This window comes from Brachycentrus maculatus, unplaced genomic scaffold, assembly GCF_059751285.1.
Source record: "Brachycentrus maculatus isolate JH-2025_06_01 unplaced genomic scaffold, ASM5975128v1 h1tg000238l, whole genome shotgun sequence".
In the NCBI taxonomy this organism is placed as follows: Eukaryota; Metazoa; Arthropoda; class Insecta; order Trichoptera; family Brachycentridae; genus Brachycentrus; species Brachycentrus maculatus.
The window spans coordinates 877,617-905,564 of record NW_028280989.1 but is presented as its reverse complement, the minus strand read 5'-3'; the positions used below and the strand labels follow the sequence as shown (position 1 = coordinate 905,564).

Sequence of the window (27,948 nt, the reverse complement as noted above, 5' to 3'; positions counted from 1 at the left end):
CTAGTCTGCACCTGAATTCTCGGGGACGGGTCGCGCGCCTTCTCTTCTTATTACCGCGATCTTTGCGGCCGGCCTGGTGTAGACCCCCCTAGGGGTCTTTACCTCCACGACTCGTACTTGGCCGTCTGCTGCTTGGTCGGCTCGGGTCACTATTCCCCGCGGCCAACAGTTCCTCGGCAGGTTCGGGTCGACAATTACGACCATGTCGTCCTTCTGGATCGGAGGCGCGGGATCGCGCCATTTCTTCCGTTGGGCCAACGTTGGGAGATATTCCCGCAGCCAGCGCCGCCAGAACATATCCGCGGATCTCTGGGCGATCCGCCACTGTTTGCGAAGGCAGGCTCCTTCGTCGTCTTCGTCGTAATGCGCCAGCGTGGGGTGCGCATTAGCGGTTCCGATGAGCAGGTGGTTCGGGGTGAGGGGTATAGCTTCCTCGGGCTGCAGAGTCACCTGTGTAAGTGGACGGTTGTTAACTGAATACTCTGCCTCGGCCAGTATCGTTTTCAGGGTCTCCTCCTTCGGAGCCTGTTCGTTTAAAGTCGCCTTGAGAGCTCGTTTTACCGACCTAACGAGCCTCTCCCATGCCCCACCCATGTGTGGGGAAGATGGCGGTATGTATTCCCATCTTATGTTCCGAATTGTCAGCTCCGCCAACAATTTTCCATCCTTCCGTAGTTCCGTCACGGCGTCGCGCATCTCTTTGTCGGCGCCGTGGAAATTGGTCCCGTTGTCGGAGTACAGGGCGATGGGGCACCCTCTCCGGGAAATCATCCGCCTCACTGCCATTATCGTGGAGTCCGCTTGCAGTGAGGACGCGAGTTCTAGGTGGATGGCGCGTGTAACCATACACGTAAAAAGAACGCCATAACGTTTTTCCCGTCTTCGGCCGACAGTCACGGCTATCGGCCCGAAGAAATCTACTCCGCAGTGCGCAAAGGGCGGTGCGCCGTACGCAAGCCGGGATGCGGGCAACTGTCCCATCAGTGGGATCCTTGGTCTGCTCCGAGCTGTCTCACATGTCTGACATTCCCGTGATATTTTCTTAGCGGCGTCCCTCAGCCGCAGGATATGATACTTCGTTCGTAGGTCTGCTACAGTTCTTTCTGTTCCTGGATGTCCACCTTTCTTGTGGACATGTTCAATCAATAGCCGCACATATCGGCATGCTCCGTCGAGGACGGGTGGGGCAGTGAGGCCTGCCGCGAATTCGGACGCGGCCTTAAGGCGTGTACCCATTCGTATTATTCCATTGCTGTCCAAGTACGGCGTCGCGGCGTACAGACGGCTTCCGGGCGGGCTTCCCTTTCCCTCCCGCAGCATTTGCAGCTCGTCTTGAAATGAGCTTTCTTGTGACCTCCTAATCCACATGTTTTCAGCGTCCTGCATCTCCGCGGCGCGCAACTCAAACCCCCCTCCGGGTTGTCCTGTGACCGAGTGCCGCCGGCATCTGGAGATGAATCGTAGTACCCAGGCGGTCGTGCGCACCAGCCGGGTCCAGGAGGAGAACCGCTCCACCTGCGGGAGGGCCTCCTCGTTCCTTGTGTGTCCGACAAACTGTCGAACCGGTTTTTCTTCGAGCGCTTCTGCGCTTGGTCTCGTTCGCCCAACTTTCTCTGTGGGCCATTCTGTCTCTTCCTCCCTCAAGAAACGCGGGCCCCCAAGCCACAGTCCGTCTCTTGAGAGGTCAGGGGTCCCCTTGTCGCGGGTTCCAATGTCCGCCGGGTTTTCCTTTGTGGGGACCCATTTCCATTCTTCACGCGTGGTCAACTCATCGATCTCTCCCAATCGATTGGCCACGAACGTTGCATATTTCAAAGGATCATTGCGTATCCAACACAGCACCGTGCTGGAGTCCGTCCAGTAGATCGTTCTTACTATCCTCGCCTGACTCTCCCTTTTGATGGTGGCAGCCATCCGTGCCGCCATCAGTGCCGCCTGTAGCTCTAGGCGCGGTATGGAGAGCGGCTTCAGGGGGGCCACTTTCGATTTGGCCATCACGAACGCCGCGTCGCCGGCGTTCACAAAGTAGGCTATCGCACAACAAGCCTGTTCAGATGCGTCGCAGAAGATGTGCAGCGTCACGAGTCGCCCTTTAGACTGTAGCACACATCTTGGTATTCTGCATTCGTTGTTCTCCATCAGCCGGCGCCACTCTGACCATCTCTCAGAGTGCTCCGGCAACAGCGTCTCATCCCAGCCCGTCTTTGATCGCCAGACGGCCTGTAGGATAATTTTTGACCGCACGGTGAGGCACGTAATAAAGCCGACCGGGTCAAAAATACTCATCGTCGCGCTCAGCATTTGGCGCTTGGTGGGGTTCTCGGGGATCGAGGCCATCTCGGTCCCATATTCGAAGAGAAACGTGTCGCTCCTGGGGTTCCACATTAAACCCAGGACTCTTTCCGTTGTATTTGCTTCTCCTATTCTGATGGCATTTTCCGCCTTTTCCTTTTCCGCAATGCCTTTCAGGACTCCTGGCTTATTAGACGCCCACCTCGTGAGCTCAAAGCCTCCCCTTAGGAGCACCTGCCTCAGGCCATGTATGAGGGATGCGGCCGCTTCTTCGCTGTCGGTCGCATCCAAATAGTCATCCATATACATTCGTCCTTGTATGGCCGCCGCGGCGGCCGGAAATTCGTGTGCGTACGTTTGGGCGACCTTGTCGCGGACAAACTGGGCACTACTGGGCGAGCATTTCGCGCCGAACATCATCGATGTCAACATGTACGTTTCGGGTTCATCCCGGCTATTCGTTCGCCACAGGAACCTTTGCGATGGCTGGTCAGCTTCATTGATCCTAATTCGCAGAAACATCTCCTTGATGTCTGCGGCTACCGCCACGGCCCCTTCCCTGAATCGAAGGAGGTTCCCCAACAGCGAGGACAGGAGGTCTGGTCCTGTCAGTAAGTGGTCATTCAATGACGTCCCCCGGTGCTGGGCGGCAGCGTCAAATACCACTCTTATCTTACCCGGCTTGTTCGGGTTACTCACAGCGAAGTGAGGTAAATACCACTCCCTCGGGTGGTGCACATTCTCTTCTGCGGGGTCGAGCTTCACAGCATATCCTTTTCCAATATATTCACTTATCTTGGCCTTGTAAGCCGCTGCCAATGCCGCGTCACGTCCTAGCTTCCTTTCTAGAGAGTGAAGCCTGTTCAAGGCTGCCTGGCGATTGCACGGCAGTACGTCTCCGTCCCGAGCCCATAATAGCCCGGTCTCCCATTGGCCTGACGGGAGCTGTCTTGTAGTATTCTTCAAGAGTTCCAATGCGCGCTTATCGGTTGCGCGATTCCTTTCGGCGGTGGAGACGCCCAATGACTCCACGGCGAAGTTTCTCTTCAATAGCTCGTCCAACCCTTGCTCGACCCGGTTGTTTGGCAGATTGAAGTTGGGGTGTACGGTACCCCCGTACGTTACTGGCCCCAGTGTGGTCACTATGGTCAGCTGACCATCCTCCCGAAGCACTGGAGTGTCGATCGGGAACATGAGAGACGCGTTATCGAGGCCGATCAGCATCTGCGGTCTGATGACGCGAGCTCCAGTCCGCGCGGGCGCGCCACTTTTGTGTACAAGGTCCAAGTCCTTGATGGTCCTCGCCCCGATCTCGAATTCCCCGTTGTGATCACTTATCAAGGTCACCGTTACACGCTGCGACCTGTGTGTGTTGCTTTGTCCAGTCGCACCTTTTATCGTCAGATTCCTTGCTATCCCCGTAGCACCTATCGCGCGGGCGACACCCTCCTCGAGGAGGGTCACAGACGCAGCCTCGTCCAACAAGGCGAACACTTTTGCGGTCCCCCGCGGTCCCTTCAAAGTAACCGGCAGCACTTTGAATGTGACCGGGACCTCACAGTCATTTGTCCACAGCACCTGCGCATTGTCCACAACTTCCTCACTTTTCACGGCTTCCGCGGCACCATCCGTGCGGTAGTGCAGGATTCTATTGTGGTGTCTCCGGCAGATTTCACACTTTCTTGCTTCACACTCGGGCACCCTGTGCCCTGATTCCAAACACTGGAAACACAGTTTGGACAGCCGCACAAATTCCCAGCGGTCGTCCACGGTCTTCTTCTCGAACCGTTTGCATCGGCGTAAGTTATGCCCGCTGGCCTTACAAAATACGCATTCCTTGTCACTCGTCGTGTCGCGCGTCGCAAACACGTGACTCCTTGGCTCGACGCGTCGAGCGTTCTCGCGGCGGGCGGGCTCGGCGCACTTGTCGCGCTGACCCGCGCGCTCCTTGTCTCTGTTCCTCGCCACCATTCTGAACAGACCTCCGTGGCGCGTGATGCCGGCGGTGATCTCGTCAAGCCAAGCGGCGAGATCGTAGATACTGCTCCTCGTCTCGCGGCGGCGATCGCGGAACCAATCCCACCGGAGTTGCGTCGGCATCTTGGCAACCATCTCCGCTAGCAGCTGCGGGTTGTCGAGATAGCAAGCGTCCATCCCGTCCACGGTGGTGATGACGTTGCGTATCGAAACCGCAAAATCCACGACTGCTTCATCCGCGGGGTGGTCGGCGAGACTCGGCATCCTCCGGGCGTCTTCCAGTATCTGCGCGATGATGAGTGTCGGGCTGCCGAAGGCGTCCTCCAGCGTCCGCAATATTTCCGACACGTTGCGCGGATACAGTAGCAGGCCTGCTACCATGTGACGCGCACGCCCTTCCAGTGCGCGCGCCAATCTTCCGATGTTGTCAGCGTCCCCTATCCCCCATCTCTCAGTAGATTGGAGATATGCCGCGTTGAAGCGGCGCCATTCCCTCGGGTCTCCGCTGAACTTGGGCAACTCCGGCGGCTGCCCCGACCATCGAAAGTAGTCCCCGCCTCGGGGTGAGGGCTCCGCGTAGATTGCTCTTCCATCATCTCTGCGGTGCCGTTCGTCCGGTCGAGCTCCGTCGACCCATTCGCGTACCGGGTAGCGATCGCGTTCGTCCGGTGCGCGCCAACGCAAGCCAGAGGTTTCCATACGCCTCGGCTCCGCGTTGCCAGTAGGCGCCGGGCCATGTCCCCCGGGCGCTTCTCCTCTGTGGCCGGTCAGTTCGTCCCGCGATTCCCCAGCGAATCGCGTAGGTTCCGGATCCAACACCGGAACCGGTAGAGCTGCGGCCGATGTCCTGAATCCCGTTCTGGGCTGATTGGCGGCGTCGTCCTGCCGCGTTCGTAGGTGGGTGGATTGTTCGACACCCGCGATAACCTCCCCCCCTGGGGAGCTTACGTTAGCTGCTGTGCACTTCGACAACAGCTCACGGAGTTGCTGGAACTGCCTCTCGTTGCTGGCGGCTAGCTCCGCCATCTGGCGGCGCAAGTCGCTACTCGTATCAGTCCGGACTGAACTGACAGAGTCCCGATCCTCCTCACGGCGCTGCTCTTCGGGCTCCATGGCGACGTTGCGTCCCGACCTCAGGGATGCAGGCATCGTAGCTGGAGACTGCGTTGAAGGATCCGGCTCGAAGGACCAAAATGTAACCGGCGTGGGTTACGTGCGATGACTCTCAAAAATGTACACGCCTGGTCTTCTTCGGAATCTCGCCGTACGGGGTGTGCGATCCGTCCGTAACACCAATCATTGGTAAGATGGTGAATGTTGCATAGCGTATAATGTGATCACTTGAACTGGTCAGTGGCAGGTCGCCAGCCCTGTAAATGTCCAGACATGCATATTCCCATCTTAATAAACAGCGTCACTTTAGTTGGGATACCAATAAAAAATAGTTTAATAGGTATTGTATTGAATGTAAAAATTAAGTCGCCATTCTAAAAAGTTTCCAAAATTAGGAATTATTGGATTTTTTTTCACTAGCAAGATGTAAAAATGTTGTTTCTCAGTAGGTGTAATTGTGAATTTAATTAGATAGTAGTTTTTGAGCAGGTACCAACAAATATTTCAATTTGTATAATTGGCTCTTGGTATACGAAATACCAACAGACCAGTATAATACCAGCTTGACATTTTCTCAACTGGTACATGACGAGAAATGAATAATATTTTGTAGAATTAATTATCTCGGCACTACATCATTATAAACGTTTGCTGTTTGCGGTTCCGCTGCTGAATATTCATAATTCGTAATATTATTCTGTCACGTAGATTGCTGATCAAAAATCATAACAGTAAACTTGAAACTTCAATATTTTTTAAGGTCATTACAAAATCGTTCACGCACAATTCCTACGTAAAATGGTGTACATATTTCTTTATTAAGCATGTCGCTCACTCCTTTCAAGAACGTCATAAATCAAAATTCGTAAATTTTTAGTTGTGCATGTTTTCGGAATGCCCAGAAAATGTACTATATCCCAGCAAAAGAGACATATTTTAAACTTAATATTTACCTGCTACAGTGCAGAAAGTGTTGTTTTTGCATTTTGAAGAAAAGGTGTTGTTTAATATTTTTTTTGAAGATACTAAATATTTTAAAAATGGAGAAAAAACCTTAGGTTTTACCTAAAAAGATCTGTTTCACAGTAAAAAGTTCAATAAGTGGCTTGATATTTATTTTTAATACATCGTATTATATTTTTAAACTTTAAAAACGTTCTCCTGAAAAATCAAGTTTTTTGATTTATGACGTTCTTGAAAGGAGTGAGCGATGTGTGCTTTTGTTGGTCGCATCTTTTCACCGCGTTAACTGTTCTGTCACAGAGAAATAAAGACTCTTTTATGTATACAGAACGTATGGCATTCATTTAAAAAAATGTGTAATTGTATTTACCATTTACACCGTAAATCGAATATCATCTAACAGCGCAAATAGCGATTGAAACACATATTTTCTTTAGGAGTAGACTGAATGGATACTAACGTTCACGTATTCTCCTTTCTATATATTTTGTTATAAACTTTTTAGTTCTGTTATATCTTCATCTGGTACTTCTTTCACAATTTCCAGATATACGTTTATAATAATAATCGCTCTCGCTTCGGTTCACCGTCAAAATTCCAATTTATAACTCGTCTGAACTTGACCGTCATTTCTCCAAATTGCTCGTCGAAAGAGAACCATGAACCGCAGAGTAGTATGAAAGTAAACCAAGTTCAATCCATTCTCCAATCATGTAATATTAAAAGTAAAAAAATAATCTGGTAAATGTTGCTTTCTTGTAAAATTTTAAGTGCATTGCACCCTGAGAACGCTTTTTCGCTATTTAAAAAGCTACATACAAATAAATAAATGTCTTCCACTTATCATGACTTACAGGTTTAATTAATATATTCACATTTACAACTCCTTGTTCACCTTTTACTTTCATCATTCGTAATTATTTATGATCGACATTCTGAGATCTGTAGATCAAATTATGGCAACAATAATCTGACAGCGGCAAAAAAAGCCTGTCGAATTTTAATTCTATTCGTTATTGTTTCCATCTCAATGTTGGTGATAAAATTATTATAATCTTTCACCATTACTTTTTTATTATATCTAGATTGCAGTAAATAGCCACATTATTATCCTATACTGCCACCTTCTATAAAATTAGCAAGCGTATTTTCAGATTATATTATTATAGATATGCTGCACAGATATTCCCTCTGCACAATACCAAAATGCGCCCATAAAAATGAAAATAAAACGTAAAAGAAAAACACAACCATGATATTGTGTCTGGAATGATGTGATTCGTTTTTTTTAAGAATTGATTCATTTCTGCTGTCAAGTCAATTATTGAATACATATTATTATATACACTAAGCGTGAATAATATTACGTGGGCTTTTGAAGACGATCAAGAGTATTATCGGAATTAGTAGATACATATCTCTACACATTTCGGAGAGAGCTAACTCCACATTATGAATAATGATGTATGTATTATGTGTTCAATTTTATCAAATACATTATATAGTTTTATGCTCACCGTGTATGGTACATCAATTTTGTAATACATAAACAGATGCTCACACTTCAATAAAATCAGTCATAAATAATAAAACAAAATTTAACTTACTTCACTCATGCATTCATTTTAGACCAATCTTTATTATAATGTACGTAATAACACTTTTAATGGCTTAACCGCGATACATTGCCATAATACTATTGCGTTTTAAATTTAAATGTCTTTTTCCATGAAAAGAAAAAAACAACGAAAATGTGTGTTTTCGTAGGTGGAAGGCATTCTTTAACGCACACAACTATATTTTGTTTGTGTTTAATATTGCATATTATTTATATATTTTTATATTCTCAATATTATTAATATTTAAAGCATTTACTTTGTGGTTAGTCATTTTTACTTTTTTTTTCTACAAAAATGTTAATAATATTAGTATATAACCACTCACCAAGATCTTTATGTCTACCGGTTTCGAGACGTACCCGTCTCTTCGTCAGGACAATCACTACCACAGCATACAAACAATACCATCCTTCACCACCATAGTACCATAGTTTTGAGTGTGTTAATGGTGCTATGGTGGTGAAGGGTGGTATTGTTTGCATGCTGTGGTAGTGATTGTCCTGACGAAGAGACGGGTACGTCTCGAAACCGGTAGACATAAAAACCTCGGTGAATGGTTATAAACTAATATTATTAACATCTTTGTAAAAAAATTAATTAGTATATATTTTTGTTCACAGAACATAAATACGCAGTTTTTTTATTTGTTTAATTTCACCTTATCTGTGAAAAATATATTGGATTAATATGAGTGTTTTTGTGAATCAAGGGGATCAGATTATACCATATATGTGTCTGCTGAGCATGGTTAAAATTTACTTTTACTTCTTGATGCTATCAGTAATCAATCGTAAACATCAATCACGCATAATAGTCTAACTTTTCAATCACTATATTTAGAGTCAGACGACAACATAAAATGTAAGTGAGTTAGATCAACGGAAAAATTAGCTCCTGAAACCTGTCGGGGTGTTGAACTGTGTTCGGGAAATTCGTTCTCTGAAATTTACGTGTTAATTGATATCAGAAATTTAACGCAAATGATCCATATATTTCTTACGTGTTTTTCCATGTTTATTACTATAGCATTTAATTTCAACATGTGGCGATATTAGGCGCTATATATCTCATGTCAGAATCGCAGACGAACAGCTCAGGCTGACCTGATGTTCGTGGCGGGTGGACTGGATGCCGACGGGCGGGTGGCGGCGGGGGGCGGGGGCAGCCGAAGGCCGCGGTGGCTGGCACAAGTGTCGCGGCTCCCCTCTCCCCTCCACCCTACCCGCCTCCCGAGCGCTGTCTCCCGTCACCCCTTTCATCTCCTCGGCTCCTGATCACGACAGCCGAGTTCACGCACCACACGTTCTGGCTTTGTGACGTCACACATTGGTATAACAATCGCATGATGAATGCTTGACAGGAGAGATAACAGGAGAGATCCTGAAGTTTTTTTTTCCAAATTCGGGATTTCGGGATTGTAAAAGTTCAATCCCAGAATCGGTCCCGGGATTAGGCATGGTGGATTTCAGTATTAAAAAATATTTTTTAACAAATTGATGTATATTTTAAAATTATAATGTGTTAAATAAATTAGTAACAGTGCTTACCAATATTTAAATTAAAAAAAAAACAGTAGTCATAAAATTACCATTTATTAAAAAAATATATAAACAATCATTCAACATTTGCTAGTATCAAATCAAAATTATTTTGGAAATGAACACACTTTACCAGTCGTGAGTAGTACATTATTTATTCTGTATTTTATAAACAAATAGTCACGAAAATCTATCAACTTTTATGAAAACACCACATATAGAAAATTAATAAAAGCTTGTGTAAAAAAGTAAAAACATTTTTTTAAAAATTAAATATTAAATATAAAACGGTAATTAATGTATCACCATCTTTAGCACAAAGCATTGTCTCGTCAACTCTTATTTAGAATATCGTTTTTCATTTACTTTTTCATACTGTGATTTCACATTGATTGAGAATAGTAAATACAATTTTAATCAATTTCCATCTAATCTACATAAAACGTCTGGAATCCCGAGATTGTATTCCATACTCAGGACCCGAATAAAAGTATAACCATCAAGTAGCCGTCAGATGGACGTACGCAAAGGTACTTTAAAGATTATTACAGTTACAGTATAATATGTATCACCAGTTCTCTGTCATCCACATTCCATTATAATTCCCCGATAATTTACCTTCTATCCTAACTTTCGAATACTATCTTAATGATATGAATTTCCATGATCCAAGTCGACTTTCAGTTTTAAAAAATATATTCTAACGTATTTTAACCATTGTGTCCATTTCCGATGTTCTGCTTGATATGGTTAAATATTGGTTGTACTTATATAATGGAAATAGAGTTTATCCCATTTTTTAAATTTGATAATAAATTTCTATAAGGGTGAGGATTGATTTTAAAATGTTTAAAAGCTTGTAAATCGATCCTTAGCGTACTTTCTAGCTAGGGAAATATCGAAATATCGAGTCTAGTATAAGCTATGACAAAAGAGCGGAAAAGGCTTGTCAATTCAGTCATCCGTTTTCCATTAGATGCCTAGATCGCTATTAGGAACAACAATTTCTGATGACTTTGTTTTTAGGAGTTCAAACATTTTACTTTATGGTATTCATGGTATTCAATATTTTACTGGTGGTTTTAGAACTTCGTGATATGTGGTAGCTTCATTAAATTGAGGCGAAATAGATCAAATGATCGCCATAAAGGGCAATCTGTACGCGCTCTAAAATTTTCATCTCAGAAAATGTAATATTATGACAGCGACGGATAATATGTACGAATTGAAAAGTTGTCTTTGTAAGTGTACATATGGCTACGCAGCGTATCATGTTATATAATTATGTTTATTTTGTTATTTATCTGCCTAACATTATCGGGCCTTGACATTTAACAAGCTAACCCATGTGTGCTACACGTTTTCCTTCGACGTTTTGTAAAAATTATAATTGGTCATACATAACACTGCATTCCAATCTTAGGACGAGTATCGGCTTGATTAAGCGATTTTAAATTAATTAATTAGTATGCTTTATTATTTTAGTATAAGATTTCACGCTTTCTATTTATTTGGGAGTGGGATGAGTAATATAATTATAGTAAAAAAACAAATAAGGGGGGGTAGTTTTTGAAAAGTATTTTGCAATGTGCATCTATTATTCAAAATTACTTTAAAATTTCATTTGTAACGATGTTCGTGACTAACATCGTAATATCTAGAAATACCCCATTATATAGGAAAGTCTCTTTATGTAATATAAATGATATATCATTCACAATTCGTATTACATTAAAAAAACTAGTATAACAAAATTAGAAACCATTTTTTCAAAAACAGCAGTTCTCCAACTATTAAAGGGTGAAATATACTTAAATCTAAAGAAAAGTTCATATTGGAGATAGAGATACCAACATGACTTAACAATACCAAACAATTACAACAGAACTATAAATATTTGGGAACCACGTACTTCAATAACCTTCCTACAGATATAAAAAAAAATTTAAGACATTAAAATGCAAAAAAATAAATTAAATGAATTATGTACTTACATGTTAATCCAAGAAGAAAAAAAAAAGAAAAAATAATTTTAGTCAAAAAAAATTATATTACCAACAAACATGTACAATACGTGTAAGTCCTTCTCCAAGTACAAGAGCTTAGTCTCTTTATTTGAGAGAACTGCGTTATTAATTTTAAGATTGCAAAAGTAGAAATGTCTAGAAAATGAATTAAAATTATTAAAAAAAAACTTTTGTAATGATATTGAATAAAAAAAAAATTAAATAAAAAAAAAAATTCACGAAATAAATCCGCTTTATATAAGCCTTTAATAAGTACCTACTTTTTTTATTTGTTTCCAATGCGATTATTCTTTTCTTCTCTTCCCGAGTGGTTTATTGTATGTGTTAAATATTAAATTGTCGCCTTAATGCCGTTTCGATTACCGCCCATTTCGATTGTTCGGATATCCAATGGGACAGTGAGGCCTTGTGCAGTGACACCATTGTTCGTAACTTGGAACTTCATCAGGAACGGAGCACAGTAGTGTATGTAGTGCATACTAATAAAGATGGTTCCAATTAGACGAGTCCTTATTTCATTATCTTAAGAACTTGCTTCCAATTAAAGTCATGGTTTCCTTTGATAACATCAACTAGTGATTTAAGTATGTAAATAATTTTCTATCTATCATTGTTTATTATAATTAGGTTCTATTACTGTATCAGCTCTTTGTGGTTATCCAAAGGTATTAACAATTGATTTGAGATTGAAAATACAATTGTATGTATTTTCCTCATATATTGTTAATTTTTTATGGTTTTTTAATATTTTTTACAACTGAAAATTGAAGTCGTTGCATCTAAAGAAATCAAGTTCCTTATATTGTAATATTTAAGGTAGTGATCGAGATTTTTATAAAACAAGTTCTCTTTCGTTTTCTGTAGTTGTAGTGTAAAATCTTCACATCTTAATACTTTTATCGGTTGAAGATTATTTTTGTAGCAATTATCAATCAACTAGCGGCGAACAAAAAATATTATGCCTCTATATGGCTCAATTCTACAGAGGCGATTGACGATTTATTTTCACAACAAAAAACTCAATAAAAGTATTCCTGTTTTTGTCACGCGTCTTCCAATTTTACAATTTTTCGGATATATATCGTGTGTGTATGGCATTTTCAAATATCAAAACGATATATTTTTATTTAATGTCGGTTTGGAATAAAAGCAGAAGAAAAATATTAATTTAATAATACGCAATATCGAGTTGACTTTTCTTGGACAAGCGAATGCGTAATGAATGTCCAGAAATAGTTGAGTTTACATATTTCTATTTATTGTCATTAGAAATTTCGTTAACCATAAGAAAATGGGTTGTGTTACTATAGTTTTAGCACGTCATTTTTTGAACACATTATTTTACATTAATAATGTTTTCATCAGTCATATTGATCTATACGAAACACACACCCGCACACATATACACACTGGTTTACCTTGAATCTTAAAATACCTGTCACATAATATTATTTCGGTTATCAATTAACTGATTTTAATTACAGGTATTAATAACGACTAACGAATAAACAATTTCTGAATCGAAATCGTCCACTTGCTTGGCTTCTATTTCCATAAGCTTTCTGATTTTACTAGACATTTTATTAGATATAAATATTACATATTTCACATACATACTCTGAAAACGATTATTGTTTATGGTGTGAAGTGAGGTTATCCCCAAAGTTGAAGCAATTTTTCCATATATATTTGTTATTTGTGATAAAATTTGGAGACAAAATAAGAGCCAAAAATTACGATATTTTATAAAATAAAGTGAAATTCAGAACATGATTTTAAAATATCTTATACAACATTACTGGTGTGGTATATTAGTTTTCATTTTATAATTAAGGTATTGGTAAGAATAGCGCAACCCTTACATGATCCAACATTTGTCAAATTAATTTTAAAAATGTATCAATTACACAGGAAACCATTGGAAAGACTGATGAGTAAAGGTACTGTAGGTGCGTTTTATGTAATATAAACGGTAGACAATATTATTATATATTCGGAAGCGTCATTGTAATTCAATGCACGGAGCCATTAGGATGCGACATACGGCTATCGATGAAGCCTTAAAAGACATTCTTTGAAAAAGGAAAGTGTGATTCTTTATACGTTTAAGTAATGAAAATATTATTCTGTAACGAATTGTGAATTAGCTGAACGTACATTGGTCGACACTGGTGGTAATTGGAATCCGATTATAACTGAGAAAATCTTCGAAAGCGCCAGTCTTTTACTTGGTCATTACTCAGTATTCCGCTTGGGACTTCGGATGTATCGTCCATTACTCCTGAGTTGTGTGATGAGCATACCACTCATTGTGATCACTTGACAAATAAGATTTAATGTTCTGGTTTTTCCAAGTGCGAATTGTGAACTGTACGTGTGCAACGTGGCGACATCTCGACACCGGTAACGAGTATCGGAGGTAAATAAAAGTCTCGCTAAATTGGTAACCAAATATAGCTTGAGATTTTCCATGCGTCAATAGTAAATCAGCTTCTCATATCGAGTCAATATTCTTTGTTTCATTTTATCGCGAGAAATCTTTAAGAAAAAAAACATACGTTTAAATGTTCATAATTTGAATGTTGTAACAATTTTTTTAAGATTGATTAAAATAAGAAACATTCCAATATTTTAATTTTAATTTATTTTAAAGATAAAAACATAATCTCTACTTCCATCGTTTTATGCATTGCATAGCTAGTCAGCTTGTGTAAAAATATACATTTGAATATTTTTAATTATAAATTTCGATATATTTTTTTAAATAACCTCTATCAATGAACTGTTAATATTTTTACTATCCTCAAAAATAATACACGTTTATATCAATTTGTGAGAAAATACCGAATTTGTAAATGCTGTTTTTTCTTATAAAATCGCAACTTTAAACCATAAGTCACTCATGCGAGTTTCCTGAAAATTTTCTTTGCTAAATATGTATATAATGCTTCGCATTGTAACATTCCTCAAATAACATTCTATGTTCACAATACATGTTTGCTCTGTAAAATATGTGCAGTTGGGGCTATTTTGTGCCATTATATTCACTTCTTTCTTTGGTCACATTTGTACACCTGCAGTCGCCTTTAAACATGTGCAAATTCAAGCGAGCACAGTAATAATGTAGCCACACATCTATGTACATACAGGCCTGGCCAGTTGTGAGTAGATATTCGGTTTAGATACAAATAAGTTGAAATAAGCCAACCCAAGGTGAAAATTTATATCCATGACATTTGATTTTGAGGTACATGAGTTTTTTTAAAAAATAATATTTATTAGTTGCTTAAGAAAATTCCCCTTGTCTATTATGTTCAAGGATTTGTAGCATATTCAGTTTGTACATCTTAAAAATGATAGTTAATGTGTATCTTCTTCTTCAAACCCTTATCAACACCCTAATGGTGCATAGGGCACTGCATCATATAAACGCACTGTTATCTTGATCGTTAACGCATGAAGGAAGGGTGATCAGCCCTCAGCTTCAGGTACCAGTCCAGGGTAATATTGAATAAATATTGGAGTGAAAAAATCACTTATATTTACTTAACCCCCCCCCCTGGGAATCGGACCTGGGACCTCCAGAACCGTAGCAGAACTGGGTAGCCGAGCGTGCTGACCATTACACCACGGAGGCGGACTGTGTATAATGAATAAGGTTTATCCCTGAAAATAGTACAATAGGTACAATGAATTTAATATCTTATATCAATCGAGATTTGACATAGTTCATTTATTTGTTTTATTCATCTTGTCATATTTTCTTAATAATTCCTCTAAATCTGATAGATTTTTATGTTTTATTGTCTAGTAATTTTTTGTCAACTGCCTATGTTCTTTCGCACATTCTGTTTCCAATTTAAATTATTTCAAAAAGTTGGACATATCCACACTAAATTAATATAATTGAATTCCTACATACCTGAATTAAATTAAGAATTATTAAATAAAATTTTATAAAAATGGTTCCCTACCCCTGCGGCAAAAGGAGCGGAAATGTTATGCATCTAGATAGCAATTAAGTACTACATTGATAATATTAAATATATTGTTTTGCAAACTACGATAAAGTACTCGTAACTAAATTATTCATTCATTTTTATCGTTTTTTGAACTTCGGACAATATAAAAAATATTGTTGATAAAATTACAATGTATGATTGATAATTATTGATCATGGGTTTAATGCATTACGCACAAATGTCAGGTACCTATATATGTATGCAGGTAATATATAATAGTATACTCGTAAATTATCTGAACGTTATACTGAAACGTTTTATTTTTTAGTAATTTATATATATATATATATATATATATATATATATATATATATATATATATATATATATATATATATATATATATATATATATATATATATATATATATATATATATATATATATATATATATATATATATATATATATATATATATATATATATATATATATATATATATATATATATATATATATATATATATATATATATATATATATATAAATAAGTATAAGTATATACGAGTATGTATATAAAGAAGCGAGGTACAAGAAGCGCAGGGCTGATCACCTTCATGCAATTAACGATCAAGATAACACTGCGTTGCTGCGATGCAGTGCCCGATGCAGCAATGGGTGCAAATAAGGGTTAAAAAAAAAAAAATATATATATATATATATATATATATATATATATATATATATATATATATATATATATATATATATATACATATACATTTATATATATATATATATATATATATATATATATATATATATATATATATATATATATATATATATATATGTGTGTGTGTGTGTGTGTGTGTGTGTGTGTATACTAGCATATACACGAGTATGTGTGTAAATAACTCATAAACACTTGTATATATATCTTTTTTTATTACATTGAAATTTTAACAATCTGGTTCGATCTTTTTCAGTAATAATTCAAAGCCTACCTAGTTTATTTTTCATTTTGATAAAAGTGACATTTATTAAATTAAAAGTTTCCCGAAAACTGGCACACACAAATAAGTGGTTCTCCACGATAAAATCTGACAGTGAATGGCGATAACTCGAGATTGTTTGTATCGACATGATTTATTTATATAGTTTTTTTCTCATTTAACGCTCCGTTTCGTTTCTATCAAACTTGCGTTCGAACTTCTTTTACTTTATTGACGAGGCAAAAAATTCGGCACTTTCAAAATGGTGGGTAAAAATGATCGGATCCGACCGCAGTCTGTGTAATTGAAGTTCGTAAAAAAAACGTGAAAATTCTTCTTTCTACGCTTTACGTACTTTCGGCAAATAACTACTTCACCAAATGCATTGTGCATTCATTCGGGCGGAACAATGCGTGGGAAACTCTCATGGAAAAGTGAAAACAGCCACATATTACATGTATTTAGAAAATATGATTACCTTGCTGGACAATTTTCAATCATTTGGAAAAGATCAACGGAAATTTCTCCCTCGATACAGTTTTTATCGTATTTCTAAACATGACGTTATTCTCGTAGGTTGAATATATCCGTAAAAATAATAGTATATCCATAAAAATCTAACCTTCCGTATTCACGACATGAATAATACAATTACAGCGGTTTTCCGTTTTTCACTTGCAACGTATTCTCGTTAGTTTATTTACAATAAATAATCATCAGTTTTTAAATCAACCTAATCTGATGGGAAAGCATCTCTCGATTCTGTGTAGATACAAGAGTTGACATTTCTCTTTCACCCAAGCAAATCGGATACGCTTAATTTGGTTTACAAACTAATAATTTCGATTAAAACCCTCCCAGTGAGCCGTACATATATTCTAATTCGGCGAAAACGAGCTTCGTTTGAACGTTTCTAATGAAAGTTCATGTGAAAACACGGCGAAAGAAGTGCAACTTGTGTAAAATGAATTTTTGAAAGCGCGTGGGGCGGTTAAAGTGCATTTTACTATGGATACAGTTTGATCGCCTTTTAAAGTGGGTGGGTTAGTGATTGCAATAGAATGCCTTCGGACTCTCGTCGACTTTGTATTCAAATAGTACGCCGCCAGTCAATGTTAGCAGCAAGGAAACATTGGCGACTAGAATTTAAAATAGACGTATTAAACATTGGTGAAGATGTGTGAATCATTTAGAGAAATCTCGATAATACTCGACTTTTTTGCTATTATTTGAACTAATGTATCATACATAGATTTGCATGTTTTTAAACATTGAAAAGTTGAAAAACATATTTTTAGGCTACGCGTCATTTGTACTTATTTAAGACGTTTCGGACCGCTCATCATTTTAAGTGATCGATGTGACCTCGACAAACAAGCGGCAATAACACTTAAAATCAGTTTAGAACGAAAAATTTTATGAAATGTTAATTTTGATCATTTATGGACTATCGAGCTCATCTTCTTATAAAAACACATTTGAATAAGGCTTTTCGCTACCTCTTCTCGCTAGTAGTTGAAGCGACGATTTTATCTAGATTTGAAATTGAGCATGTATGCAGGTTCTCAGCGCAGAGATCTCACGATCCACGAACAGTTTATGTATTGAATAAATCTCATTCGGAGGTGCCGCATTCCGACGAGAACAATTTCTTATTTCTTCCGCCGCGCTCCAGGGAAATGGGGACTTTCACTCTTGTTAATGCGACGCGGTACCGGCGGGTCCTTTGTGGGCGCATGTCGGGGCGCTCCTGCCGCAGGGCTGGGCCCTCGGTGCCCGGGTGCGGGTGGTCTCGTTAAGAGGCGCTTTCGACCAGATGGGCATCGCACCAGCGAATGGCCGTCAGTCGACCTGTGGGTGTTCCGAGTGCCGATATGCCTAGAACAATACCTATTATCATAATCGTCGATAAAACTACTTTCACAATTCTATTTTTCGTACTCTATAAAATCTTTTGTCTTTTTTTACACCGGAGAAACTCGTGTTAAATATATAAATACGTTTTTATATATGTACACATTCGTATTAAATTTTGCCAGTTATCAGTTGGTACCGGTATGTGTAATATTTCTCAGTGTCGTTTTTTTTTTATTGCATACATGCTAATCGCTCAAAAAATGTACTTGGAACATAAACAAATTTTATCAACATTTTTTATTATTATTAATAGCTTTTAAGGACTAGGAATATATACAAACGATTTAAAAGTACATACATTATTTGTCAATATTAAAATTGTTTGAAAAAAATGACTAGAGAATATTTTTCCAGACCTGGTAAATATTTTAGTAAACCCAAAAAAGACAAATAATTTTTAATGACCGTAATTTTGTCGCCAGTTATTCACTCTCTTGAAAAAACATTTGTTGTTATTGCTTCTCTTAATAACTTTCAATTGAATTTCTTATTTCCTAATATTTTATTTAATATGTGACCTTTTGCACTTTTCAGGTTATCTCTACCCGGTGTTGCAGAATCCTGAAACAAGGACAACAAATCAAGATGTGCTCGTGAACAACACCATGAGAAATAGCAGCGGCGATCCACCACATCGCACTCTGGAAAAGAAGCTCAACCATCACATCAAATCGCTCGTCAGGATTCCTTCCCAGTCATTCGGAAAAGAGAGCATATTCCACAAACTCATCGACCTCGGCGATAGCAGAAAAGAAGATAGCTTTGCACTCACCCCGAAAAAATATTCGGGAGTACAGCATATGCGGAAAATTAACGAAATTCCAGGCGTTAATACTTCTCCCGAAATCTTCAAAACAGAAAAAAATGGAGTAGGAAATTTGCATCGCCCTAAATCAAATCATGGTGTCGATAGTACATCGATCATAGACTACCAAACATCATTTTCGTATTCGGAAAAAGTTCAAGCTTCGATCACTGATACCGCATCAAAAAGCGGCAATAATTTAAAAAATAAACATTCAAATAGTAAAATGATAGATGTGTCGCAAACCAATTCGTCAAAAAATCTGAATGCCAAAAATAATTATCTCAAAATAATGGAATGCAATAGTGCAGATTCCAGAGTTACAGGAGGTGGTGTAATCAACAAAACTAATCAAGATAACATTAATGCGAAATCTAAATTAAAACTGGCCGAAAAGAATTCTCTTAATAATCAGTTAAGTAAAAAAAATTCAAAAGACTTAAATCCACCAAGAAAAGTGAGTTTTAAAATTCGAAATCCCTCATCTTCTCACAGAAGAAATGTCTTAACGAGTAACAAAGTAGCTTCCCTCACTCAAAAATTTAACGAATTGAATAAAGAAAATGATGTCATAACAAAGGAATCGAAAATCGTCTTGATCAATGACAACATACGTAATTATAGGAATAAATTAGGCAGTAGTAACACACCTTCACCTACATCTACTTTATCTTCAAATGTGAATCTTAAAATTAAATCCTATAATAAAATATCTGTAAAACGAAGAACCAGTTTGAAAAGTAGATCATCCAGTAATGCCTCTATTGATAAAATAACATCCGCAGAATCCCCAAATTTACATAGAAAACTTTCAAGAATTAAATCCGATAATTCACCGAAGAAGAAAAATGTACTTAAGAAAAAATCGCATGATCCTATCAGAAAGACAGATACATTAAATTCTGTCAAATCAAATAATACTCTGATTGAAATCAATAATAGGGATTCAGAAGCTGCTGAGCAGCCTGAATTTAAAAAACCCAAACACGTCGTGAAAAGAAAGCCTAGTTTTAAAACATCCCCTACACGCCATTCTGTAAATGTTCGAGCTGCTATCCAGAAATTTGAACTTTCCAAAGCGGTGACACCACTCGAAGGTGAAAAGGTTCTTCCATCAGGAAAAATTAATACAGTTCATGAATCTCACAATGAAAATAAATTTGTCGGTGCAACTGATGTTGATGAAAACCTGTGTTCAACTAAAGAAAAGCCCAAAGTTCCTGATAAAAAAATCACTTTATCTAAAACAAAAAATTTAGTTATTCGAGACGGTAAACCAAAAATCAAAAATGTCAATGCAAAATCTAACTCCATCACTTGTCCAATTGATGATGGCCAAAAAAACAATTTAACTGAAAATCCTCAAGAAAACGTTGTGAAGAGTGATGACACCACACAAAAAGATATTTATGAAAAACCTAAAAAAGAGTTTGTTTATGATAAAGTTAAATTTCATAAAACTTTAGTAAAGAAGCCTAAATTACAATTACTTTCCTCCGATATTTATGTTGATTCGGTTTCATCTTTACCAGATGTAGAAAAAAAATGTTCCGAAATTACAGACCTCATGACAGGTATTGTTGATAGTATGGAAAAGACAATATATTGCTCAAATAATAATGACTTAAAGCTGGATAATATTTCTGAAGATGAAAAATTATACCAGGAAGTAAGTGCTAGAATTAAACCAAATGATTCCTTTCTCTGGAGAAGTAACTCGAAAAACGATTTGATCCCTTCAAAAGAATATGAGACTAAATTAGACTTCATTTCAGAAGATGATAATCTTTATGATGTTGTTGGACCGTCAACAACTAATGCGAAGAGCGAATCACATCCTGAAGTTAAAACAAATTCTCCTCAAGAGGAATCAATTTACCCATCATTCGAAACCTTATTGAAAAAAACAGATGATTTATTGGGTAATAAGAAACGTGAGATTGCCGAAGATTTGAAAAAGGGAAAGAAGAATTTGCCGGACAATGACTCTTGCCCTGAAGCTTTCAATTTGGATATAACACTCACAGACGAAATTGTGGAGGCTATTAATGTGGTGACAGTAAAAAATGTGGATAATTTGATTGAAAAAGAATATCAAAAAACAATAGATGAAGGCTATGAGCCACTTGAACCATATAGAAATAATTTAGGAGATTCGCAAAAATCATTGAATGATATTTCCAATAAATCCCACAATAAAAGTAATTGTCCTCTCCCTGAAGTTCCTCAGGAAAAGGGACAATATTCATATAAATATTTGTCGAATGAACAGAGTCAATGTGACGAGGATAATATTAGCAATCACAGTTATGAATATTGCGCTAGTAAGACGCACACAGAAAAATTCTATAATAATGATAGCGATGATGGTTACGAGTATTGCAAATCTCCAAAAGACAGTATAAAGACCAAAATTGAAGAATCGTTGAATCAAATTATGACTTCTAAAGCAATAAGAATTTCAGACCAAGGGTATTCTCTTACAAAAACAAATAGCCCCACATCTTCAGTGGGGTATGAAAAATTTTCATCTATTTATGAAAGCATACCATCGAAAACACCATCAGAAATTCAGTACAGTAAACATTGTATAAATACCAATTCAAATTATAGTGAACACGGTATCAATTACGATGAATGTAACTGTGATGAAAATATTTATGACACAATCAAATTAAGTGATACCGTCTCGGAGTCTAACTGTTACGAAAGTATTCCTGGAAGTCCACATAGTGTTGTGAGAATGAGGAATAAATCTAATACCAAATATCTCTCACAGCTGCATGCCAAGTCCAATATTCCATTTGACAGTATTTCCAACTTTAGCCAATCGTATTCTGGCTCTACTGTATCAAGTGAGAACAAAACGAACAGCATCTATGGACAAAGATCTATTGTGAGTTCAATAAGATCAGAGGCTACAATATACGGTTGTGCTCCTAGTGAAATTAGTTCCAGTGACCGAAGTGATGACTGGGTGGATATGTCCGACCAAGATGAATCTATTACTGGATTCAGCAAAATTATGTAAGATTAAAATAATACACATTTTTAGAATTTTAATATTTAATAATGTATTCTTCTTTTCTTCTTCTTCTGCTTGGTGTAGGCCTTGTGGCCTGTTTTCGAGAAGAAATGGCCTCCTGCGATGTCGATTCCCAGCTGTGGATCCATTTCTTTGGTGGTCTTGGCGGGAGTCGTCTACCTTGGGGTGGGCCGTATAATGCAATGTGGGGGAGTCTGAATGATTCCATTCCCCTCATATGTGCATACTATTGTCTCTTTAGTTGCCTTCCCCACCTAACGACTTCTTTGATCTCACATATTCCCCTTATCCTAGCGTTCCTTATTTTGTCTCATAGACTCTTGCCAGATATACTTCTTAGAGTCTTCATTTCAAACAACTCTAAGCGCATTTTTTGTGCCTACGGTGTCCGCTCTACTTTCAATAATGTAATTTGTTTGAAGTGCAAGTTAGAATTTGATATATTTTTTCACAAACAGAAAACGCGAAAGGTCAAGAGGTAAACGCAGTCCTGCAAGTTGGTCCAGAAAAGTGAGACACCAGTGGAACAAATCGCCAAAGAAATCCGCAGGATCCATAGGTGAGTTTTTAAGAACATGATTTTTTTTTTCATATATAAAATTCCAAATACTGACAAAATGGTGTATTTGTAAGAAGAGTATGATGTTCTCTATGTACAAATAGATTTTAAGTACCTGTTTTCTTTTTACAACTCTTTCTTTAGTTGACATTTGATAATAAATACTATATTACTCATAATCAACAAATATTTTATGCTGAAAACCATTTCATGAGACTAGCGATTTTATGGTACAGTCATTTAAATGCAGTTGCAGGAAATATTTTATGTATTTATGTAAAGTCAAATCAAACAAGAAACATTTTTATTGTTTTTTTGGTTAATTTGAGTATAATATTTATAGAACGTTATCAGATGTAATGAAGGCATGATGTATTTAGCATTGTAGCGAACCTTTAGTATTACAGTGATTCAATTCACGTTTGTTATTAATTCCCAAGCAACTTGTGTTTTTCTACAGATGGCGCTAGCCTACAAGTAAAAATATTTCTTGTTTGACTTGCATTTTAAGAAACAACCATTTCTTTCTGGATATATATATATATATATATATATATATATATATATATATATATATATATATATATATATATATATATATATATATATATATATATATATATATATATATATGTATATATATATATATATATATATATATATATATATATTTTCCTAATAAGATTTTCTTAATTCTACATGGAACATGAAATGAAAAATTGAAGTAAAAATTACCATTAGAATAAGATTGTTGCTGTAAATTTTGGCATGCGTAAAAAATAGGCTTTTACTTGTCTTAAGGGTTAAAATCTAGTGTTTGATAGATAAGTATAAAAATGTTAATAATCAACTGGTCAAATCACAAATACAAACATGTTATTTCATTCCCATTTAAGGCCCAATATTCGATAAGTCAAGTCAAATGACATACATCTTGATAAATATTTTAATTAACCCTCGGTCTACGGCAAGCAAAAATATCGATAACTACCCGTTCCAGGTCCAATGGACCCTTATGTAAAGTATGGTAAGAAAGTTCTTTACTTGTGATCCTCGTGTACGTTTTATATTGTCATCTACATATAGTTTACATATTATATTAAGATTTTCAATAAACCCAACATCAATTTCTGAACGGGTCCATTGGACCCGCTTGGCGGACAGAAGATTAACATAAATTTATTTTTGGTTAACTGGTAATATATTAAATAAAAGTAAAATAATAAATAGTAATAAATGGTAATATAATAAAAAAATCTCGTTTTCAAACATAGATATGAATCAAATATTAGGTCAATGTTTTTCTTATAACGTTATGAGTAGAAAAGATACAATTTGTCGCATTAGACTAGGGTTTTTCTACGGTAGGGGTTACCGAATGTTATACATTCCCGGGCGTGTCGACCGCAGACCCTCAATATGCGTCCGGATGGATTTTTGTTAGGCGACTATTTTTTACAACATTTTGAGTGTGTCCAAATACTTGTTCACAAAATCTGGATTATCTCCAATTACAGGAGTTATTTTCATATTATTTTTTGACATCTCATCCAAGATGAAGAAGAATATGGAAGTCTGGGCATTTACGGGTAAATTGGTTCATATATATAGAACTTCCAAGAATTTGAGTAGTGTGGTTGTCAATAATGGGTAGAATTGGTGAAAGTTACACGTGTGTAGTAAAGTGATCACTTAAACCAGCCTATAACGGTCGTCAGACCCGTAAATGCCCAGACTTCCATATTCTTCTTCATCTTTGATGAGATGTCAAAAAATAATATGACTATTTTTTAGCTTAGTTGATATTTTAACTATATATGGTAATCCTATATAACACAATTCTTCGACTGGACCGCCACATTCAGTTGATAAAAAATTATAGTTAAAGACGATGGACGATGTAGTCAGGTAGCGTACAGCACACAGGCTCCGTGGTTCCACTCGAGAGATCATCCGGCTGGAATGCGCGGAGCGCGCAGCAAGGCCGAGCGGGCGGCCGAGCGCGGGCGGCCCGCGGCCCGCTGCCCGCTCGGGAGGGCATTCGCGCCGCGCGCGGCCTGCACAGCACTCGCGCTCGCCAAGTGAAAGTGCATTGCGACAGCCGTCGCCCGAAACTGCTCGCATCATAACAAAGTTTCCGACGCCGCCTGCCCGAAGCGTACATGCGAAGCTATCGCCCCATATTAGCGAATGTTACGCGTATGTGATCATCTTCGTTAGTGTTGTGTTATAGAGAAATCCGGTTGCGCCGAGTCTCATTGTCAGCCAGACTGAGGCGCGGTACACCGCTCATCGTGTCGGTCCGGTTGTTTTTTGTGTTATTGCGTAATAACCTTCCCGCGAATTGCCGAGTGGTTACGATTACGGCCTTAATAATGAATATCGCGACCGGTGCACGGTGCGTAACTAATCGTGTTTATCGCCTTTTAGAGCATCGAGTAAACGGATCGAACTTCGCGCAAATCGAACTATCGATCCGTGGATTACGAGTGTGTGAAGTAAACCTGTTTCGGAATAACATCACCTTGAAGATACGAGCTCGCGGCCGCGCGGCTGTCTCGCGAGCGGCAGTCGGCAGTCGACAGATTAGTTAGTCTTCGGTCGACAGCCCGGATGAGTCCGATGTCCATCGAGCGTCTCGATCCGTTCCGTGCAAGCGGAGAAGTCCGTTATCATTATCAGTATCGCTCGTTCCACTTAGCTAGTGAAGCTGCGAGCGTCGCCGCTCGAGATCAACGCCGGGGATGTCGAAACCCGCGACGCTGAATAGAGTTTTCTCGTGACCTTATTGGCTCCGATTGTTCCGCGATCGCTAATTTCTAGATGAACGCATTAACGATTCGCAAATTGTTATATGCGCCTCTCACTGTACCGTGCACTTGTGCCTTGTGATCTTTTCGCGAATATTTTTCCTTCATTAAGAATTACTCGCGTAAAAACTTACCATTGTTTATCTCGAGGGAAAACACTGAAATGTCTATTGTGTAAGCCGATAATGTAAACTTCAGCGCAATCAGAAAGTGTGTTCGGCTATACATACGCAGGAACTAGTAAAATTAGATATAATATTATTATTTTTACCTTGACGGTGGGAAATTTAAATAGACAATAGAAAAATAAACGATCATTACAACAACACGCGAAACTTATCTGTTATACGAGAGACAAGTTACCTAATATGTACATGTATTACATACGATGTACCTGTCTACCAGCATTTGTTACTCCGGACAAGACACCATATCTACCGACCGCTTGACATCATTATTACTTCATCTTTAATCTTAAATTTGACTTTTTTATCTCTCCGCGCACTGCTAAATTAAAATTCAACAGTTAAAAATACATTTCAGAATTAGATTCGTCGACCGTTTGGGTACATCTGGGTAACTACATTAATTGCGGATATTGATTCGTCATTGAATTGTCCGATTTCGGCAGCCATTCAAAAATTACAAATAAACTTGTTATAATCACGACCGATTTCTATTTTCGCAATCGTTTTTGAATTTATGTTTTCGAGCAACAATAATTCCAACCTTATTCAAAATAACTTCCGCACAAACTGTTCACTGCAGCGGAAAGGCAAATTAGAAACTACGGAGTAACGTCTTAAGTATTAATTTTTAAACTATGTATTTTAAACTTTATGTAATCGACAATAATGTTTCATATATTCAAACGTGAAAAATTGAAGTCAAAAATATAATGCAATATCTAATTTGATAATGCCCTCTCAAGGTGAAGCAGCTATCACAAAAATCAATTTAGTAGGATTATAAATCGTGTTCTGATTTGTAATATTATGAATAAATTATAGAATTATACTAAGCCAATGCCTATTAAATAAAATATTATATTAAAAAAAACTACTATGATCTGTCTCGTACATACACACTTTTAAAAAGGTTTCCGTTTTATGTAGATACCTACATTTTGATGAAATATCACGAATTCTTAATACCATGATATTGCGAGAATTTTCTGTTTTTTTTGTCGTATTTTACATTAATCGCTAGATCGATCTGTTTAGCTATAATTTTATTTTATTACTCATATACACAATACGTAGCAATAAATGAGGTCATCGTTACGAACGCTTTTCCGGATATCTACTGACTTCTATTACCTACATAACAGTTCGATGTTATAACACGTTACTGTATTTTCCCTCGATGTTTTTTTTTGTACATCCTGTTAACCGCATTTCCGATAGTTCAATAGGAAAATCACAGTGCTAACAAGATGTCCGGCTAAAATATTTAAATATACCTAAAATGTTAAGTGAAAAACAGTAGTTGTGTGATATTTAAAATGAGCCATGAGCGTGGGATATGTCCGCCAGAGAAGTCCTCCTGTGGCCGCCGCCAGCGCCACCGCGCGCAGGCGGCGCCACTGCGCAGAGCAAGGTTTGTCCTACACCCCACTCCCTACGGCCCGTTGCGGTCGCAAAGGGAACTACCGAGGAGACTGTCACTTGTTTTCTTTGCGCACATTGTTATCGTTTGAATCATCACAAATCGCTCACTCCTTTCAACAACGTCATATATCAAAAATCGACAATTTTCAGTTGTTTGTGTTTTCGGAATGCCCAGAAAATTTACTATATCCCAGCAAAAGCGGCATATTTTCAACTTTTACCCGCTACAGGGCAGAAAGTGTTGTTTTTGCTTTTTGAAGAAAAGGTATTGTTTGATTATTTTTTTAAATATACTAAATATTTTTCAAATGGAGAAAAAACATTCAGGTTTACCTAAAAAGATCTGTTGCACAGTTAAAAGTTCAATAAGTGGGTTGATATTTATTTTTATTACATTTGATTATATTTTTGAACTTTAAAAACGATCTCCTGAAAAATCAAGTTTTTTGAAGTGTTGTTGAAAGGAGTGAGCGAAATGTGTCAACATTTCGCGAGGCGCTGTCTAACAATAGGAACAACAATCTGTTTATTTCACAAGCAACAGAACGTTGTCAGCATTAACAAAAATAAAATAATTTACAACATTTATTTAAATAACTCCTAAATGGAGTTATGTAATCCAGATTTTCGAACGAGTATTTAGACACACTCAAAATGTTGTAAATAAAATAACTGGTAAAATTATAAGCTGAACAAAAAAATTAAAATCATGTTTT

General features: G+C 37.9%; 2 protein-coding genes across 10 annotated transcripts in view; one reads left to right on the top strand and one right to left on the bottom strand.

Moving 5' to 3' along the window:
* On the bottom strand, positions 1-9,223 carry LOC148306539 (uncharacterized). Its single transcript, XM_088264829.1, has 3 exons — positions 9,068-9,223; positions 5,218-5,448; positions 1-4,110 (listed from the first exon to the last, which is right to left on the bottom strand). The coding sequence occupies exons 1-3, from the start codon at positions 9,221-9,223 to the stop codon at positions 1-3; spliced, it is 4,497 nt and encodes a 1,498-aa protein (XP_088120955.1).
* Positions 1-27,948, top strand: part of LOC148306538 (uncharacterized) — a 73,124-nt gene that overhangs the window by 29,490 nt on the left and 15,686 nt on the right. For 3 of the 9 annotated variants that reach the window (XM_088264840.1, XM_088264838.1, XM_088264839.1), the window contains 2 exons: positions 18,937-22,234; positions 22,712-22,812. In XM_088264840.1, coding sequence (XP_088120966.1) covers positions 19,008-22,234; positions 22,712-22,812 — 3,328 coding nt within the window. In that variant the 5' untranslated portion in view covers positions 18,937-19,007. Of the gene's footprint in view, positions 1-13,803; positions 13,949-18,936; positions 22,235-22,711; positions 22,813-24,780; positions 25,012-25,074; positions 25,113-25,404; positions 25,477-25,717; positions 26,429-26,939; positions 27,222-27,948 lie in introns of those variants that run through there. The other 6 variants (XM_088264841.1, XM_088264842.1, XM_088264847.1 and 3 more) reach the window with 6 other exon arrangements.